General features: G+C 41.2%; 1 protein-coding gene across 1 annotated transcript in view; it reads left to right on the top strand.

The window, feature by feature from the left end:
* The first annotated feature begins 262 nt into the window (after positions 1–262).
* fcho2 (FCH and mu domain containing endocytic adaptor 2) overlaps positions 263–20,352 on the top strand; it is a 202,094-nt gene continuing 182,004 nt past the window's right edge. The window contains exon 1 of the mRNA XM_060836174.1: positions 263–574. Coding sequence (XP_060692157.1) covers positions 548–574 — 27 coding nt within the window. The 5' untranslated portion in view covers positions 263–547. The remainder of the gene's footprint in view (positions 575–20,352) is intronic.

Genomic DNA, 20,352 nt, shown 5'->3' with positions numbered 1-20,352 from the left:
GTATTTAACTTATAAAGTTACGTGTAGAGGTTTAGGAAGTTTGCATTTACAAGAAAGCACTCCTTTTATTTTCCGGAATTAGGGAAAAGGGGTTGAGGAGGTCACTATTTGTGTGTCCCCCCTACTGCAGTTTACTCACACTCTGTTCTACGTTGTGGTAGATATAGACGCCGTTTTGTGGCGAGCTGCGCGCTCTTCCCGCAGACGCGTGCCGGGGGAGGGGAAGTCGCGCGCGCAGCGCCGCGCCGCGCTCGTCCGCGTGCACGCGCCGTGCGGACAGGCTGCTCTGGGGCCGGCCGGACGGACAGTGGCAGCGCCGCGGGAATTTTCCACTGCGGCGTCGCGCTTCCTCTCACTCGTTTCTTTTAGGAAAGGAAACGACACCTCATCTCATCTGTAAATAAAAGAAAAAAAAATACAAGACGACAGCCAACAGAACAAATCATTCCTGTTTATCTCACCCCCCGCCCCCCGCCGCCCTCTCTCCGTGAAACCGAGAGCAGGCCAACATCAGACAGGAGCAGGAGCGGGCGACGACGGCTCCAACATGTCGCAGTTCGTCGATCATTTCTGGGTACGTCGGTTGGATCTCGATTTATTTCAGTTGTTATTAATCGCGGCGGATTGGTCATTGGCGCCTGCCTGTTTCTTTTCCCCCCCCCTTGATTCTTATATTGCCCCCCCAACCCGGGAGGGGGTGGGGTCGGGGTCAGAGTGCGGGTGTGCCGGGCCGTGTAACCGGTATGTGGGAGGGTGGGGGCGGGGGGAGTTACGCGAGCCTCCAGGATCGGGCCTTCTCGGTGCAACCAAACCCGCTGGTTGTCCGGGTTGGGCGTGGGGGGAGGGGCCAGCGGACTCTTCCCCTTGATTGCTCCAGCGCCGCCGGCCGTGCGGTTTCAGCTCCTCCGATTGGCCGCACGGGCTGTCCGTCAAGAGTCTCGTTCTTCCGTAAACAAGTTAGTGGGAGCGGAAAGGGGAGGGGCTGGAGCCTGTTTGCCCCCCCCCCAAAAAAAATCCTGCGTCTCATCCATCCCCGTGAGGAATTCGACATTGATGAGCAAACATTAAACGAGCGTCTTCTCGCTCTGAATTTTATTTTATAATTAACCTGTTAGAGATGTGTGCCTTATTGCTGCAGCTGGAGTTCAAGCGAGGTCCAAATGGCGCTTGGAAACTGGCTGTATGCCATTCCCCCGAGACTGAACTCCCCCAACCCACTTCAGGTACCACATTGTACCTTCTGGTGGAGTCGGCATGTCAGTGTTTATTTAAAATTAAACATCTTTTCTTTTGTTAGTCGCACCCCTGTCTTAGTTAACTTAATTATACAGTAAAATCTGAGATAGTGTTGGTAATACTTGTGTACAATTCTCCTGTGTTAGTTGAGTTAAAAAGAAACCAACCTTGTTTCTTAACATCAGTCGTGAGATGTTTGCGTCGCTGGCCCCTAATTGGTCTGGAAAAAGTGGTGGCCCCTTCTAAAACACGGAAAGAGGCCCTGCGGCCCATCGTGTCTGCCGTTGGTCATCGAAATGTCATTTTATTCTACTCATTGTTTTTACCATACAAGGGTATAGGCCAACTGCTAGAAAAAAATGACTGCAGATGCTGGAAACCAGAGTCTAGATTAGAGTGGTGCTGGAAAAACACAGCAGGTCAGGCAGCATCTAAGGAGCAGGAGAATCGACATTTCGGGCATAAGCCCTCCATCAGGAATGAGAAGGGCTCATTCCTGGTGAAGGGCTTATGCCTGAAATGTCGATTCTCCTGCTCCTTAGATGCTACCTGACCTGTTGTGCTTTTCCAGTACCACTCTGATCTGGAACTCACCGCCTTAGTGCGGAGAGTGTGGTGTTGGAAAAGCACAGCAAGTCAGGTAGCGTCCGAAGAGCAGGAAAATCGATGTTTCGGGCAAAAGACCCTGATGAAGTACGCAGGTAAACCCCACACAGAAATGGGGATTTCATGCAAATTCCTAATGAAGGCTACAATCGAACCCAGGTCCCTGGCACTGTGAAGCAGCTGTGCTTACCACTGAGCCACCGTGCCACCCAATGGCCAATAAGTGCTGCTATAGATAGCAATTCCCAAATTGCCTGCAGTGTTCAGATTAGGTGGGCTAACCATGGGAAACGTTGGATCGCAGGAGTAGGGTGCGATGCTTTTCTTTAGCTTTGTCCATCTCAGTCCAACATCAGCACCTCCTTTTCATGACTGTACAAATGACAGAAAGAAGTTCCTCTCCGTCTATCCTGTCTGTGCCCCTCAAACTTTGTACTTTGGTAAACTGCCTTCTTGAAACTGCTAGGTTTTAAAACATTCCTTTCCCACAAGTAATATCAATTTATATTTAGATCTTTTCAAGTCAAATATAAATGGCTTGAAAATCCCACTGATTTGTTTAAGCAGATTCTTTTCGTACTGGTTCAACCTAATAGTTGTCAGATGCTTCACAGTTACAATTTAGTTTTTTAATTTGTTTCATGGGATGACTGTGTCACTGGCTAGGTCAGCATTTATCGCCCATCCCTAATTCCACAGAGGGCAGATAAAAGTCACCTGCATTGCTGTGGCTCTGGAGTCACATGTAGGCCAGACTGGTTCGGATGGCAGGAATAGGGTGTGATACTTTTCTAATGCCCTAAAGGGCATTAGTGAACCAGATGGACTTTTTCAAGAATCTGGCAATGGATTCATGGTCATCATTAGACTCCTAATTCCAGATCTTTGTTGAATTCAAGTTCTATCATCGGCCATGGCAAAATTTGAACCTGGGTTCCCAGAACATTACATGGGTCCCTGGATTAAAAGTCCACCGATAATACCACTAAGCTATTGCCTCCACAGTAAAATCAGTAAAATATATGAATGTAGTAATTTACTGGATTTGTTCTTTGAAATGCAAAGATGTAATATATGTTTCTGTTTTCAAGTTCCCATCTTAAAATTAAACATGCTACCTTGTATATCGTGGTATAAAAATTAATAAGTCATATTTTAATTGGAGACAGAGGCCTACTCCTCTGAATGTGGTCCCTTAGCTACACAATCCCAATGGGGGCCTCACTCTTATTTATATCAAGCCTTTGTCAGATCCCATTTCGAATGCAGCATCCAATTCAATGTTGTGAACTTCAGGAAGGAAATATTGCCATTAAAATAGTTTACAATGCAGATCCACCAGAATGTTCCTGAGTTTATATTGTTAACTTACAAAGACTTTGTAAACTAAATATGCCTTGTATTCTGAATTAAAAACAGAAAGTTGTGGAGAAACCCAGCAGGTCTCGTGGCATCTGTGGAGAGCGAAACAGTATTAATGTTTTCAGTCTGATGTGATTCTTCAGAACTTCCATCTCCCAGACCTGCTCAGTTTCTCCAGCACTTCTTTATTTCACATCTCCAGCAGCCATGGTTGTTTGCTTTAGTTGGCGTGTGCTTTATGAAAGGACTGAGGAGTTAAACTGAGGTGCTTAAAATGTTTAAAAGACAGAACTGTTTCCTCAGGGGCATTGAGAATGAGGAGACATAATTTTAAAGTTAGGGTTAGACCCACATGAAAAGACAGGAAATCTTTTTCCATACATTCTCTGCCTGTTGGGATTGTCAGACCTGGGACAGTCAGTGGGTTTTTCAACACTGAATTGATTTCAGTTTATGCTATAACAATATCAAGGGCTAAAGCAAGTGAATGGAGTTCAGCTGCAGATAAGTCATGATCTAATTAAATGCAAAAGCAGACTGGAGAGCCTGTTTCCAGACTTTAGCACCCCTTCAGAAATGTACCTTACACAGCAAATGAGTAAATTTTGTTTTGTTTTTGAAACTAGCCATTGTGCTTTGGAGTGAGATTGAAGATTAGTGTCAAATTAAGGCTACTTTTGGCAGTTGATACATATCCAGTAGGAATTGATTAAGGCTACTCCAACTCATTTCACATAATACCCTTGCAACTTATCCTGAGATGGATTTCGGACTTGAAGGCCATATCTATTTTGTCTGACCACGATTGTTTTGTATCATTGAATGCTAATCCAAGATGGTGGAGGGGAAAGAAATTGTGGCTGTGGGAGCTCCTCCTTTTTTGAAATGGAGACACTGGTGTAGGACTGGGGTATACAGAGTTAAAAATCGCACATCACCAGGTTATAGTCCAACAGGTTTATTTGGAAGCACTTTTGGAGCACTATTCCGTCATCAGGTGGTTGTGGAGAATGCGATTGTAAGACACAGAACTTATAGCAAAAGTTTAAATGTGATGTAACTGAAATTATATATTGAAAAAGACCTGGGTTGTTTGTTAAGTCTCTCATCTTTTAGAATGACCATGTTTGGTTTCAGTTCTTTCATATCTAAATTGCGAATCTTTTTTTAAAAAAGTTACATTCTCAAGTGATCTTTGACAATTGCTGTCATGTCGACCCAGATAATGTATCGAAGGTGTGAGGCTTTCTGTGCCACAATGATCAGACTGATTCTAATCCAAAAAACAGATTTACAGAATCTTACATGGATTCATGCAGTTTTTGAGCAAAGTAAAATGTGATTCTGCACGTACAAATTCACCCCATAAACCTATATGTGTATGTGTGTGTGTGTCGGGGTGGATGGGGGGAGTTATGAGTGAATGTGAGAGAGTGTGTGTATGTGAGTGTAAAGGTGTATAAATCTGTGAGATGAAAATCACACAACACTAGGTTATAGTCCAACAGGTTTAATTGGAAGCACACTAGCTTTTGGAGTGTCGCTCCTTCATCAGATTTTTAACTTTGTACACCCTAGTCCAACACCGGCATCTCCAAATCAAATTTGCGAGAATATGTATGTGAGCACATGAGAGATGGTCTACGTGAGTGTGTGTGTGTGTGTGTCTGTGAGAGGGAGAGAGAGAGAGAGAGTCTGTGTGTGTGTGTGTAGTGCAATGGGGTCATCTGTAGTGTGACATAAACCCAAGTACATTTTACTACGCTCAAAAACTGCACAAATCCATGTAAAGAGTCTGTAAATCCGTTTTTTAGATTAGAATCAGTGACCATTGTGGCACAGGGATGCTCACACCTTCAATACATTATCTGGGCTAACATGACACTAGTTGTTAAAGTTCACTTGAGAATGTCACTTTTTAAATATGAAAGATCTGAAACCAACATGGTTATTCTAAAAGATAACAGACTTAACAAACAATCCAGGTCTTTTTCAATATATAATTTCAGTTACATCACACTAAACTTTTGCTATAAATTCTGTGTCTTACAATCATATTCTCCACAACCACCTGATGAAGGAGCAGGGCTCTGAAAGCTAGTGCTTCCAAATAAACCTGTTGGACTATAACTCAGTGTTGTGTGATTTTTAACTCCTTTTTTTGAGGTATTTTATGTATTGAAAGTGATTCCCTCAAATTCCAGGAGCAGCAATTACTGTTTTATATGTTGTATTGTTTTGGAACTTTGGGGGGAAAAGATCAAAACAATGGCACTTTTAAAAGGAGGAAGACAGACAAAAGGCAGTGACTACATGGTCATTGAGGGAGAGAGATAAAGAAGTCTACACTGCTAACTGACACAGCAGTGAATCTGCAGAGTTACTGCCTTTGCTGTTCAAGTTCATGTATTTCTGGACATCAGCGTGCATCTAAGGAAAAGTAACAAAACAGCAAAATTCATAGCTGACCTCGGAGGAACCTGTGTGGGAGAGCTCACAGCACAGGAACACACAAGTGCATAGTTTTTAAGTGTAACCTTGCTGTAAGTCTACAGTGGTGAGTAGAGTGGGTTATTTCTTGATTATATGTTTTATTGCGATCTGTCTCTTGATTAAATTTTTAAAATGTAAACCATATGTACTAAGTTAGCCTGGAGCTCTGTTTTTTAGGGGAAAAAAACGGTGCTGTTTTCTGGGTCTGTAGATTGTGAAGGAGCAAAGATGACCTTTAGTAGAGTGATGTGCGCTTCTTATCAGATATGGAAGTTTAGATAGAGTTTCCATGTTACTGATGATTGTGTCTGCAGGAAGTATCTTTGATAGGATTTGCAATCCGTTTGAGTGGCAGATAGAGGCAATAAGGAATTTACAGGAGATGGAGGTGTTGATGATGGCAGTTATAGGAAGGGTGAAAAGCCACAGATACAGTCAGGTAGATGGGTTAACTCCAAGTAAGGTAGGAGGGGTAGGCAGGTAATACAGGAGTTTTCTGTGGCTAATCCCATTTCAAACACATGCTGTTTTGGAAAATGTAGGAGGTGATGGACCCTCAGGGGAATGTAGCACAAACAGACAAATTTCTAGTATCGAGACTGGCTCTAATGTAATGAGGGGATATGTCGGGTTCCAAACGATCGAATGTGATTGGGGACTCTCTAGTCAAAAGCACAGACAGATGTTTATGTGGCCACCAGCAAAAAATCAGAATGGTGTGGCAGGATCAACAAAATCTCAGAGGATGCAGAATGCTCTCAAAGGGGAGAGGGACCAGCAGAAGATCATTGTACACACTGAAGCGAGAATATAGAAAGTTAGGCAGGAGTTTAAAAAGGATGTCCTCAAAGGTAGTAATATCTAGATTACTCCTGGTGCTATGAGGTAGTGAGAGTAGGAATAGGAGGATAAAGCAGATGAATGCGTGGCTGAACAGTCGGTGCAGGGGAGAAGGGTTCACATTTCTGGATCATTGGAATCCCTTCTGGAGTAGATGTGACCTGTACAAAAAAGATGGATTGTGCCTGAATTGGAAGGGGACTAATCTTTCTGGCAGGAAGATTTGCTAGAGCTGCTTGAGACGATTTAAACCAGTAAGGTGGAGGGTTAGGACCCAAGGAAGTAGTGAGCAAAGAAATCAATCTGAGACTGGTACAGGTAGGAAAAGGGGTGAGTCAAACAGTCAGGGCATGCAGGAACAAAGCAGCAAACAAGGTAGGACTGATAAATTAAACTGCATTTATTTCAATGCAAGAGGTCTAACAAGGAAGGTAGATGAACTCGGTGCATGGTTAGGAATGTGGGACTGGTAATTACAGAAACATGGCTCAGGAATGGGCAGGACCTTCTGTAGGTATGTAAGGGATAAAAGAATGACTAGAGTAAGATTAGGGCGAATCAAGGGCAGTAGTGGGAAGTTGTGCATGGAGTCGGAGGAGATAGGGGAAGCACTAAATGAATATTTTTCATCAGTGTTCTCACTGGAAGAAGACAATGTTGTTGAGAATACTGAGAAACAGGCTATGAGACTAGATGAGATTGAGGTTCATAAGGAGGAAGTGAAATTCTGAAAAGTGTGAAAATAAATAAATCCCTTGGGCCAGATGGGATTTATCCTAGGATTCTCTGGCAAGCCAGGCAGGACTTCGCCAAGCTTTTGGCTTTGATCTTTATGTCGTCATTGTCCACAGGAATAGTGCCAGAAGACCGGACGATAGCAAATTTTGTTCCCGTGTTCAAGAAGGGGAGTTGAAACAACCCTGGTAATTATAGATCAATGAGCCTTACTCCAGTTGTGAGTAAATTGTTGGAAAAGGTTATAAGAGATAGGATTTCTAATTATCTCAATAGGAATAAGTTGATTAGGGATAGTTAGTAGGGTTTTGTGAAGGATAGGTCGTGCCTCACAAACATTATTGAGTTCTTTGAGAAGGTGACCAAACAGGTGGGTGAGGGTAACGCCATTGATGTGGTGTACATGGATTTAAGTAAGGCGTTTGATAAGGTTCCTCATGGTAGGCTACTGCACAAAATATGGAGGTATGGGATTGAAATGATTTAGCAGTTTGGATCAGAAATTGGCAAGCTGAAAGAAGACAGGGTGGTAGTTCTGATATGTTCATCCTGGAGTTCAGTTACTAGTGGTGTACCACAGGGATCTGTTTTGAGTGCACTGGTGTTTGTCAAAATAACAAAAATTTTTAAATGGGTGGCACGGTGGCTTAATGGTTAGCACTGCTGCCTTACAGCGCCAGACGGGTCACTGTGTGGAGTTTGCACATTGTCCCTGTGTCTGCGTGGGTTTCCGCCAGGTGCTCCAGTTTACTCTCATAATCGAAAGATGTGCAGGTTAGGTGAGTTGGCTGTGCTAAATTGCCATAGTATTCAGGGATGTGTACGTTAGGTGCATTAGTACAGGTAAATGTAGAGTAATAAGGTAGGGGAATGAGTCTGGGTGGTTACTCTTGGGGGGTGGGGGTGGTGGGGGGGGGAAGGGGGGAGGATTGGTATGGATTTGTTGGACTACAGGGAAGATTCTATGATTCTATTCTAAATGATCTGGATGAGGGCATAGAAGGGTGGATTAGTAAATTTGCGGACAACACTAAGGTCAGGACAGTTGTGGATAGTGCCAAAAGATGTTGTAAGTACGGGATATAGATAAGCTACAGAAGTGGGTTGGGAGGTGGCAAACAGGGTTTAGTGCAAAAAAAAATGAGGTAATTGTCCAGTCACTGCATTATAGGAAGGATGTGGAAGTTTTGGAAAGGGTTCAGAGGGGATTTACTAGGATGTTGCCTGGTATGGAGGGAAAATCTTAAGAGGAAAGATTGAGGGACTTGAGCTGTAATCGTTAGAGAGAAGAAGGTTGAGAGGTGACTGAATTGAGACAAGTAAGATAATCAGAGGGTTAGATCGGGTAGACAGTGAGAGCCTTTTTCCTTAGATGGTGATGGCTAGCATGAGCGGGCATGGCTTCATATTGAGGGGTGATAGATACAGGACAGATGTCAGAGATAATTTCTTTATTCAGAGAGTAGTAGGGGCATGGAACGCACTGCCTGCGGCAGTAGTAGATGGGCATTTAAATGGCTATCGAATAGGCATATGGACAAACATGGAATAGTATAAGTTAGATGGGCTTCAGATTGGTTTCGTAGGATGGCGCAACATCAAGGATCAAAGGGTCTGTACTGCGCTGTAATGTTCTCTGATCTATGACTGACAGCTTAATGTTCCTGAACACAATGCTGCAAGAAGGTTAGAAAGGGGGACAAGTGAGGAGAGGAAGTGCCGATTTTGATGAGGGATAGCTTACTGCTGTACTTCGGTAGAATATTCCTTGGAACACATCCCGGGAAGTTATTTGGCGGAACTGAGAAATAAGAAAGGGATGATCACCTTATTGGGATTGTATTATAGACCACCTAGTAGCGGGACATTGCGAAGGAAGTTTGTAAGGCATTTTCAGTTATCTAGGAGAAAGTGAGGACTGCAGATGCTGGGGATCAGAGCTGAAAATGTGTTGCTGGAAAAGCGCAACAGGTCAGGCAGCATCCAAGGAGCAGGAGAGTCGACTTCCTGAAGAAGAGCTCATGCCCGAAACGTCGACTCTCCTGCTCCTTGGATGCTGCCTGACCTGCTGCGCTTTTCCAGCAACACATTTTCAGCATTTTCAGTTATCTGTAAGAGTAATACAGTGGCTATGGGTAGAGGATTTTAACTTTCCAAACATAGACTGGGACTGCCGTACTGTTAAGGGTTTAGATAGAGAGGAATTTGTTAAGTGTGTATAAGCAAAGTTTCTGATTCAGTATGTGGATGTACCTATCAGAGAAGGGGCAAAACGTGACCTACTCTTGGGAAATAAAGCAGGTCAGGTGATTAAGGTGTCAGTAGGGGAGCGCTTTCGGACCAGCAACCCTAATTTTATTAGTTTTAAAATAGGGATAGAATGGATCTAAAAGTTGGAGCTCTAAATGGAGGAAGATCAGTTTTGACGGTATTAGGCAAAAACTTTCAAAAACTGATTGGGGGCATATGTTTGCAGGTAAAGGGATGGCTGGAAAATGGGAAGCTTTTAAAAATGAGATAACAAAAGTACAGAGACAGTATATTGCTGTTAGGGTGAAAGGAAAGGATGGTAGGTGTATGGAAAGCTGGATGACGAGAGAAATTGTGGGTTCGGTTAAGAAAAAGAAGGGAGCATATGTCAGATAGACAGGAGAGATCGAAAGAATCCTTAGAGTATAAGGGCAGTAGGAGTATACTTAAGAGAGAAATCAGGAGGGCAAATAGGGGACATGAGATAACTTTGGTAAATAGGGTTAATGAGAATCCAAAGGAATTTTATACATATATTAAGGACAAAAGGGTAACTAGGGAGAGAATTCAGCCCCTCAAAAATCAGCAAGGCAATGCATGTGTGGAGGTGGAGGAGATACTAAATGAGTATTTTGCATCAGTGTTTACTGTGGAGAAGGACATGGAAGATATAGTATGTGGGGAAATAGATGGTGACATTACAGAAGGGGAGATGCTAGATGTCTTAAAAGGTATAAAGGTGGATAACTGCCCAGAATCCGATCAGGTGTACCTTAGAACTCTGTGGGGAGCTAGGAAAGTGATTGCTGAGATATTTATATCATTGATAGTCACAGGTGAGGTGCCGGAAGACTGGAGGTTGGCTAATATGGTGCCGTGATTTAAGAAAGGTGGTAAGGACAAGCCAGGGAACTATAAACAGGTGAGTCTAACATTGGTGGTGGGCAAATTGTTGGAGGGATTCCTGCGAGACAGGATTTAAATGTATTTGGAAAGGCAAGGATTGATTAGGGATTGTCAGCATGGCTTTGTGCAAGGGAAATCATGTCTCACGGACTTGATTGGGTGTTTTGAAGAAGAAACTAAAAGGATTGATGAGGGCAGAGCAGTAGACATGATCAATATGGACTTCAGTAAGGCGTTGGACAAGATTCCTCGTAAGAGACTGGATAGCATGTTAGACCTCATGGAATACAGGGAGAACTAGCCATTTGGATACTGAACTGGCTTAAAGGTAGAAGACAGAGGGAGGTGGTGCAGGGTTGTTTTCAGACTGGAGGCCTGAGATCAGTGGAGTGCCACAAGGATCTGTGTTGGGTCCTTGCTATTTGTCATTTATATAAATGGTTTGGATTTGAACACAGAAGGTATAGTTAGTAAGTTTGCAGATGACACCAAAATTGGAGGTGTAGTAGACAGCGAAGAAGGTTACCTCTGACTACAACGGTATCTTGACCGATGAGCCAATGGTCTGAGGAGCGGCAGGTGGATTTTAATTTAGATAAACGCAAGGTGCTGCATTTTGGAAAAACAAATTATAACAGTACTTATACACTTAATGGTAAAGTCCTAGGGAGTGTTTCTGAACAAACAGAACTTAAGAGTGCAGGTTCATAGTTCCTTGAAAGTCGAGTTGCAGGTAGATAGGATAGTGAAGAAGGCGTTTGGCATGCTTTCCTTCATTGGCCAGAGTATTAAGTATAGGAGCTGGGAGGTCTTGTTGCAGTTGTACAGGACATTGGTTAGGCTACTTTTGGAATATTGCATGCAATTTTGGTCCCTTTCCTATTGGAAAGATATTTGAAAGGGTTCAGGAAAGATTTACAAGGATGTTGCCAGGGTTGGATGATTTGAGCTGTAGGAAAAGGTTGGTTAGGATGGGGCTGTTTTCCCTGGAGCGTCAGAGGCTGAGGCGTGACCTTATAGAGATTTACGAAATCACGAGGGGCGTGGATTGGACAAATAGATAAGGTATTTTCCCTGGTGTGGAGGAGTCCAGATTGAGAGGGCATAGCTTTAAAGTGAGAGGGGAAAGATATAAAAGGGATGTATGGGGCAACGTTTTCACAGAGAGCGTGCATGTATCGAATGAGCTGCCAGAGGGCATGGTGGCAGCTGGTACCATTACAGCATTTAAAAGGCACCTAGATGGTTGTATGAATAGGAAGGGCTAAGAGGGATATCGGCCAATGGAACTAGATTAGTTTAGGATATCTGGTAAGCATGGACGAGTTGGACCACAGGGTCTGCTTCTGTGCTGTACAGCTCTGTGACTCCATGACTTAGCTGCAGTTCCCTTGTGTAATATCGATGACAATGTTTAGTTTGATCTTAATTCTGCAGTGCCAGTGGTGCTGAAACAACAGAAATCATCATGTTTGCTTTGGTGTATTCTTGAATAGTATAAAGGTACTGTATAAATCTGTGTGCAAACACTAATGCTAACCATGACTGACTGAGAAATCATGCTTTGTAATCAGTGGTATTTTCTGTTGCTTGATGTTGGCATGTAATGTAGGGGAGAAAAGAATTACGGTTATTGGCCTTTGATTCAAAGAAAGTGGGTTAACATTTAATTTATCTTTCTAAAGTAGGAAGGTCAAGGTTTTGCTTAAATATTAACTCTGAACCTTTGCCCCTTAATGTCCTAGTGTATCTAAAGTCTTGCCTTTGAATGCTTATCATCAGATTGATGTTTTGAAATGTGAAAACCTACCTATATTATACTTTTTATTAGAATTTGTTAATTTATTGCATACCTTGTTTGTGTTGTATAAATTGCGTTTCTATCAGATATCGATTAAAGCAGGTAATGCCTGGTTAAGGACATACAGCATTGTTAAATAATGGTTTTGCCTCTTCATTTATGTTGGAAACATTTTAGTGTTTTTAGCATTTTAACATTGTCATTATAAATAATGGCACAACATCTCAAATCATTCTAGAATGTCTTGTACCATGTGACAGCTACGTGATGGCTGCCTATAGCTAATAAAATCTGTATGTTTGAAATGTGAAAATTGACACACTCTTAAAAAGTTGCATGCAATTGTGTTTAGTCTTATTTCAGTATTTACTGGCAAAATCTGTAAATTTACATTTACGGAAGAATATATGATAAAAGAACATATGACAACTAATTCTCTTTACCATCTTAGTGGCATGCTACAATAATATAGAATTTTTGATTAACTCTAGCAATCAATCTTTATTAGTCTACGACAAAATCAGCAGAGGCGAGGAAGTACTCTAATGGCTTTGTGAACCATATTTCCATGTTACCTCATCCTCCACAATCTGTTATTTTATTCATGTCTCAAATTATGTAACCTGCATCCTAAAATCTTTAGTTTTGAATATAAGGTTTTTACCTAATTTACATTGGAGTGTATTGGCATAAACACGATGTATTTTTAAATCTGTCGTTGGATTTACCATTTGCTTCAGAATATTTCTGAATTTATCCTCTAAGTGCAAATCATGCACTTTGGCTGTATAGTTCTGATAAAGTGAAGTAACAGTCACACTCTAACTACTTAGTTCCTTTGGAATCTCCAAACCAGCATTCTTATCCATCTCTAAATGTGTTTTTGTGACAATGTACCCAGTTTACATAATTATCTCTGATCAGTTTCCCTTACCTGTAATCATTCTGCTTATTCTCTTCTGTAACTATGACTGCAATTTTCATTCAATTCCAACTGGCCTATTCCTGTTAGTATCTAGTCATTTATACTTTATCTGGATGATTATTTTGCTGTAATTTCTCCAGTAAGAAGTGGTGTAACCAATATGTTAACTAAGATTAAATTGTTAATTCTTGTCAGTTGCGTGTCTCTTCAATATTTAAGATAATACCTCTGAAGGAGTTTATATTGTGAAGAAAATTATTCTTTTATAGAAACACGCATTATTATGGCAGTGTCTGTGGAGAGGAACGTTTAACATTTAAGGACAGTGGTGTCTTAAGATAATGTCTCTATATTTGAACTTCATATGCTGTGCTGAAAATTCAAGGTTGTTATTCAGAAATGTGGGTTTAAAGTCAACAGAACTATGTGTAGTTGTGTATTTGATTTTTTTAAGTTATGTTAAGAATGAGAAACATAGTTTAGTTTTGAATTCTGGTTATATTACATAGTCTAGAAATTTGTTTACATGCATTTAAATGAAGCTTTTGTCTCTGAAATGGCCTGCTATCATCTACAGGACTAATAAAGTATTCTTAACCAACTGCCTCGCTAACTTCAGGGATCTGAGGGCATGCACTCCAAAGACCCTCTGTTTCTCTGCAACTCTCTGTATCCTAACATTTTTCTCTCCCTGATGCATTACCTTGCTTTGCTGTGAATTGATTTTCAATTACCATTTTCCTGCCAATGTGAGCTGTCCATAAATATCTTCCTGCAGTCACCTTTCCCTTTGAGCCATCAGGAAACTATTTGATGATGCCCAACATTATGGTTTAAATTATTGGTTAAAAACCAGAAAAAACAATGGATCTGGTACTGACTTCTACAGAATGAGAGTTGATGGTGTAAAAGTAATGATACTGGACCAATATTTCTGGCAGTTGAGGAATTTAAATTCAATTACAATCATTCCTCCATATGCATGAGAGTTCAGTTTCTGAGAACCCCCGATCAAAATTAAATCTGAGTGCGAAGGTTAAGATTCGTGGATACGTGATATTGCCCACAGAAGTTGAATTTTGTTGCTACTTACTTTTGGCACAGAGAGGCAAATTTGTGAGTCGTAAGCTGATGGATACAGAAGACTTTCTGTAACTGTGCGGCATGGTGGCTCACAGCACTAGGGTTGAAAATGTGTTGCTGGTTAAAGCACAGCAGGTTAGGCAGCATCCAAGGAACAGGAAATTTGACGTTTCGGGCCAGAGCCCTTCATCAGGACTCATTCCTGATGAAGGGCTCTGGCCCGAAACGTCGAATTTCCTGTTCCTTGGATGCTGCCTAACCTGCTGTGCTTTAACCAGCAACACACTTTCAGCTCTGATCTCCAGCATCTGCAGACCTCACTTTTTACACACAGCACTAGGGTCCCAGGTTCAATTCCAGCCTCAGGCAACTGTCTGTGTGGAATTTGCACATTTTCTCCGTGTTTGCATGGGTTTCCTCCTGGTGCTCCGTTTTCCTCCCACCGTCCAAATATGTGCAGGCCAGATGAATTGGCCATGCTAAATTACCTATAGTGTTAGGTGCATTAGTCAAAGGGAAATGGGTCTGGGTGGGTTACTCTTCGGAGGGTCGGTGTGGACTTGTTGGGCCAAAGGGCCTATTTCCACACTGTAGGAAATCTAATATAACCTAATCTAAATGTAATTGAAAGCCCTTCTAGTATTGGCGACCAATAAAACTATGTTTGATTGACCAAAATAATATCTCTTTAGAGAAGGAATTATAAAAAAATTGGTCATGAATTGTGGGTGTCACTGGCTAGGCTAGCATTTTATGCTCATTCATAATTGTCCTACTGTGCTGCCACCTCTAGTGGGTTTGTCTTGCAGGTAAGACAGCAGTAATAGTGATGTCTAGGATACTATTTGGTATGTTTGCATAAGTATGATTCTTGACTTGTTCGGTAGCACATACCCCCATATGTTTGTAAACAGGACATTTATTTTTGACATGGTTGTTTGCGGTTGTCATTTGTGGTGTCTTGATTAATGCTGGGCTATTCTGTCCAGTTTCATTCCTTCGTTTAGACTTCATAGAGCTTTAATTCAGCTAAGTGGTTTGCAATTCTGACCTTTTCTGGCTCCAGATCTGCAGGAATATAGTTTCTGAAATGGCTTACCATGCCATTCTGTTTGAAGGCAATTGGGAATAGGCAACAAAATGCTGGCTTTTTCAGTCATACCACCTCTCATGAAAGAATAACAGAAAAAGAAACTCCACTGGAAACAAACTTTGCAGCCACAAAGATATGAGTTGACCATTACCCTTTGTTTCCTGCTACTGAGCCAATTGTGGATCTACCTTGCCCATTATCCTTAGATTCCATGCGCTTTTGCTCTTCTGACCAGCCCACCATAAACCTTGTCTTGCTCATAAAGTCTTGCTCAGTCGTCATAGACTGCATCAAATATGCTATGCTCCTCTACCCTCCTTTTACTTTCTCAAAAAATTCATTGAATTTAATTAGACCTGATCTTCCAGTAAACAAATATGCTAAGTATTCCTGGTAAATCTGATTTGGAGGTGCCGGTGTTGGGCTGGGGTGGACAAAGTTTAAAATCACACAACACCAGGTTATAGTCCAACAGAATTAAAAATCATACAACACCAGGTTATAAGCCAATATGTTTAAATGGAGGCACTAGCTTTCGGAGCGCTGCTCCTTCATGAGATAGCTGTAGCGTACACAGTTGTAAAGACACAGAATTTATAGCAAAAGTTTATAGTGTGATGTAACTGAAGTTATATGATGAAAAATACCTTGATTGTTTGTTGAGTCTCTCATCTGTTAGAATGACCATGTTAGTTTCATTTCTTTCATTTGTAAATTGAAGTGTTGCTTCTTCATTAGGTGGTTGTAGAGCAAAATCATAAGGCACAGACTTTATAGCAACAGGATTGCAGTGTCATGGAATGTAATATTAAACACATTTAGCTTTTAGAATGATCATGTTAGTTTTGGTTCCTTCATAAGTAAGTCCCAGAACTTTTTTAAAGTTACATTCTCAAGATAGTTTTTAACAGTAGGTGTCATCTCAACTCAGATGGTGCATTGAAGGTGTCAACTTAAAGTCTGTCTGTGTCCCAATGTTAGGTCAGACTGATTCTATTTCTAAAGTGGGGTTTACAGTATCTTGCATGGATTTATGCAGTTTTTGAACAAAATAAAATGTAATTCTGCAAGTACAAATTCATCCCACAAACTTATATGTGTGGGGGGGAGGAGGTGAGTGTCTGTGTGAGTGCAATGGGGTATAAGTCTGTCAGAAGGGAGCATGTGTGAGTGTGGGGTGTGTATGTGTGAACATATGATAGAGAGTTTATGTACAAGAGAGGGTCTGCGTGTGGATCTGTGGAGTCTATGTGCACATGAGCACTTGTGTGCATGTGTGTGAGAGAGTATATAGTGTAGTGGGGTCCCCTGTAGTCTGACAGGAACCCAAGGTCCCGGTTGAGACATTCCCCATATGTACCAAATTTGGCCATCAGCCTCAGCTCGGCTACTTTGCATTGTTGCCTGTCCTGAAGTCCAAGGCAGACACAAAGTGGCCAAGTTTGGTACCCATGGGGATGGCCTCATCAAGGACTTTGGGTTCATGTCACACTACAGGTGACCCTACTGCACTATACACTGTCTCTCACGTACACATGTCCACACACACACACACGCATTGTTTTACGTTGAGCACATTAATTTTTAGTACCAAAAATTAGTCTTTAGCTTATTCAAACTTAAACAAAAATGTACCTAATTAGTTGGACGAATTAAGTTTATTTGGCATGAAACATTGCTCATTGGAATTTTCAGATAACCCCAACCCTTTGGCTGAATAACACATTTAGTATTGTTATTTACTGTCACATCAATAGCTAATTTCTTCAGTTAAGATTATTATGTTGTACTCTGACAAGCTTGCTCACTAAATTTTAAATTTATAATAATTGGTTGAATAGTTACGCCATATGAAACAGCAATGTGATTTGTGGTCTGTGTTTAATTAGTTAATCTCATCTAGTGCTACAGTGCATTTGAGCCTTCGAGTTGGGGAGAAGAAACTTGGCCAATAGTTTGCTGTAGATTGATATGCAGCATTTCATGCTTAAAGTGTATGTAACAGGATGGGTCAGGCTTGGCTGTGAATTTTCCCACTGTCAAATTTTTGACTCAAATAGTCCTCATCCCATATAATCTTGTTCGCTTATCTCTTTATCTAATTTGACCTTGAATGTTGTTTGTGTGCCCCAGCTTTGTGCACATGCTGAATTTCCTTAGCTTCCTGAGAAAGGAGAGGCATTATTGTGCTTTCTTGGCCATTGATTTGAGATAGGTGGACCAGAACTGATTGCTGGTGGCCCATCACTGCCAGGAGCATGAAGCTATGGGCCATCTCCACGTCAGCACCATTGATGCAAACATAGGCGTGCCTTCTACTCGCTTCCTGAAGTCAATGACCAGCTTCTTCATTTTGCTGATGTTGATGGAGAGACTGTTGTCTTTACACCATGCTGCTAAGCGTTCCCATTCTTTCTTGTACTCTGTCTCGCCATTGTTTGAGATCCGACCTACAGCTGTGGCGTCAGCAAACTTGTGAGTGGAACTGGAGCAGAATTTGGCCACACAGTCATGAGTGTATAAGGAGTACAGTAGGGGGCTAAGTACATAGCTTTGTGCACCGATGTTGAGAATCATCATGGAGAGACTTTGTTGCTTATTCTTTATTGATTGCAACCTACAGGTCAGGAAGTCAAGGATCTGGTTATTAGGGGAGCTGAGACCTGGGCATCAGAGTTTGGAAATGTTAGTTTTGAATTATCGTGTTGAAGGTGGAGCTGTAATCAATAAGTAAGAGCCTGATGTAGATATCCTTGTAATCCAGATGTTCCGGGGATAAGTGTAGGGCCAGGGAGATGGCATTTGCTGTAGACCTGTTGCATCAGGAAGTATTTTGTAAAAGATCAAAACAATCTGGTAGTTTCCTCACCTTTCAAAATATTAAACACCTTACACTGGTCTGTAACATGTGTTTTTTGTTAAAGCAAAGAAGTCCAATTTTTAGTTCTTTTCAAACGTTTTTGTGAATATTTCCTCATACTATGCAGCATAATGATGAATCCGCATTGTACGCAAGTGATCTGCATATCCTTACTTTGTGGAACTCCATACTGCATTACTCAGAGTTTAGGTTTGTTTAGCTGCATTAATCTTTTGATCCCTTATTCTATATTTCTTGTGATGAAATCCAGACTTCCATTCGTGTTTTTATTAACAGCCATTAGTTTATATGTGTGTTTCTAATTTATCGTGAATATTTGTTATGAAATTTATTGCTCTTCAACAGCACTGAGCTTATTTTAATGGACAATTTATTTTCTGATAGCATAGTTGCAGTTATTTAATGATACAATAAGTGCCAATTATGATTTTTTAAAAGAAAGCTCTCTGGCACTGAAATTTAACCATGACCACTTCATTCCTTCGTACTTTACTCAATGTTATCTTTTTTCTCACTTTATTTCTGTTCCTGAGTTAACATTGAATCCATCCACATGAATTAGTACCCTTTTAGTCCTTTGCTGTTAAATCCACAACCGTTCAGTCTCTTTGGTTAAAGTATTGCACAGTTGCTTTCCTGGTTCACCCACATTTTGGACTCTGTTTTTTGCCTCTGTAGTGTCAATTTCAGTTTACAGTTTCAGTAACTTCCCACCCCACTAAGTACCTAATCTAGTAAGGGAATGCCAAACTATTGTAAGACTTCAAAACCTAAAACATAATTTTTAGGGTCTAAACAGATTTTGCCCTAAACATCTTCGTGTATCTAGAATATATGTCATTTGGATCCTGTTACCTTTTAACTTAACGAATTTGTCAAAAATGTCCCTTTTTATCATCATAATGTAACTTATTTGTCTTGGAGTATTTCAGGATTCACTTTCTCATCAATTTAAATCATTTATTAAAATATGCCTTGGTGGATTTTGATCATCATCTACAAATTGAAAGTTCTCCAGGGCTTCCCACCTCACTTGTAGTAACTCTGATTTTACTGATAAGTTTGCATCTTTCTGGGTTCACTGGTGAGAGTGATTTTGACTGAGCATCAGCTATGAATGCTACCTTTTACCTTGTGTTCGTCCTGACTATTTATTCTTTGATTTTTGTGTTCCAGTTAATAAAACACTGACTAATCATGTGGGATGCTGGAGTTTATAAATAGGCAGAGAGAAAATTGAAATAAGCTTAAAATGCCTATTTGACCCAGCTGGAATATTGTACCTAATTACAGACAGCTGCTTGAGGAAAAACATGAAGGATTTGGAAAGGATACAAAGGATGGGTTCCATGTGTAAGGTATTGAATTATGTAGAGAGATTGAAGAATGGAAGACTGGAGGGTGGTTAATGTGGTGCCATTATTGAAGAATGTATTATTTCAAAAGTGGCCTAACCAGTGTCTTATACAGCAGCAACATAACCTTCCAACTCCTATACTTAATGCACTGAGCAATAAAGGCAAGTGTACCAAACACCACCTTTGTCTCTGGGACTTACTCTGTCTACCTGGGACACTACCTTCAAGGAACTATGCACCTGTACACCTTGGTCCCTTTGTTTGCAACACTCCCCAGGACCCTACCATTAAGTGTATAAGTCCTGCCCTGATTTGCCTAAACAAAATGCAACGTCTCACATTTATCTAAATTAAACTCTATCTGCCACTCCTTGGCCTATCGGCCCATCTGATGAAGAGTCCTTATACTCTGAGATAGCCTTCTTTAGTACTCACTACACCACCAATCTTGGTGTCATCCTCAAACCTACTAACCATACCTTCTATATTCACATCCAAATCCTTTATACAAATGATAACAAAACGTACGGTGAACTCAGCACTGATTCTTGGAGCACACTGGTCAAAAGCTTCCAGTCTAAAAAGCAACCCTCTGCCATCACCCTCTGACTTCTAACTTTAAGCCAATTTTGCATCCAAATGGCTAGCTCTCCCGTGATTCCATAAGATCTAACCTTGCTATCCAGTCTACCATGCAAGACCCTGTCGAATGCCTTGCTGGAGTCCATGTAGATGTCCACTGCTCTGCCTTCATCAGCCTTCTCTGTCACTTCTTCAAAAAAC

This window comes from Hemiscyllium ocellatum, chromosome 2 (assembly GCF_020745735.1).
Source record: "Hemiscyllium ocellatum isolate sHemOce1 chromosome 2, sHemOce1.pat.X.cur, whole genome shotgun sequence".
NCBI lineage: Eukaryota > Metazoa > Chordata > Chondrichthyes > Orectolobiformes > Hemiscylliidae > Hemiscyllium > Hemiscyllium ocellatum.
This window is presented reverse-complemented; position numbering and strand designations above follow the sequence as displayed.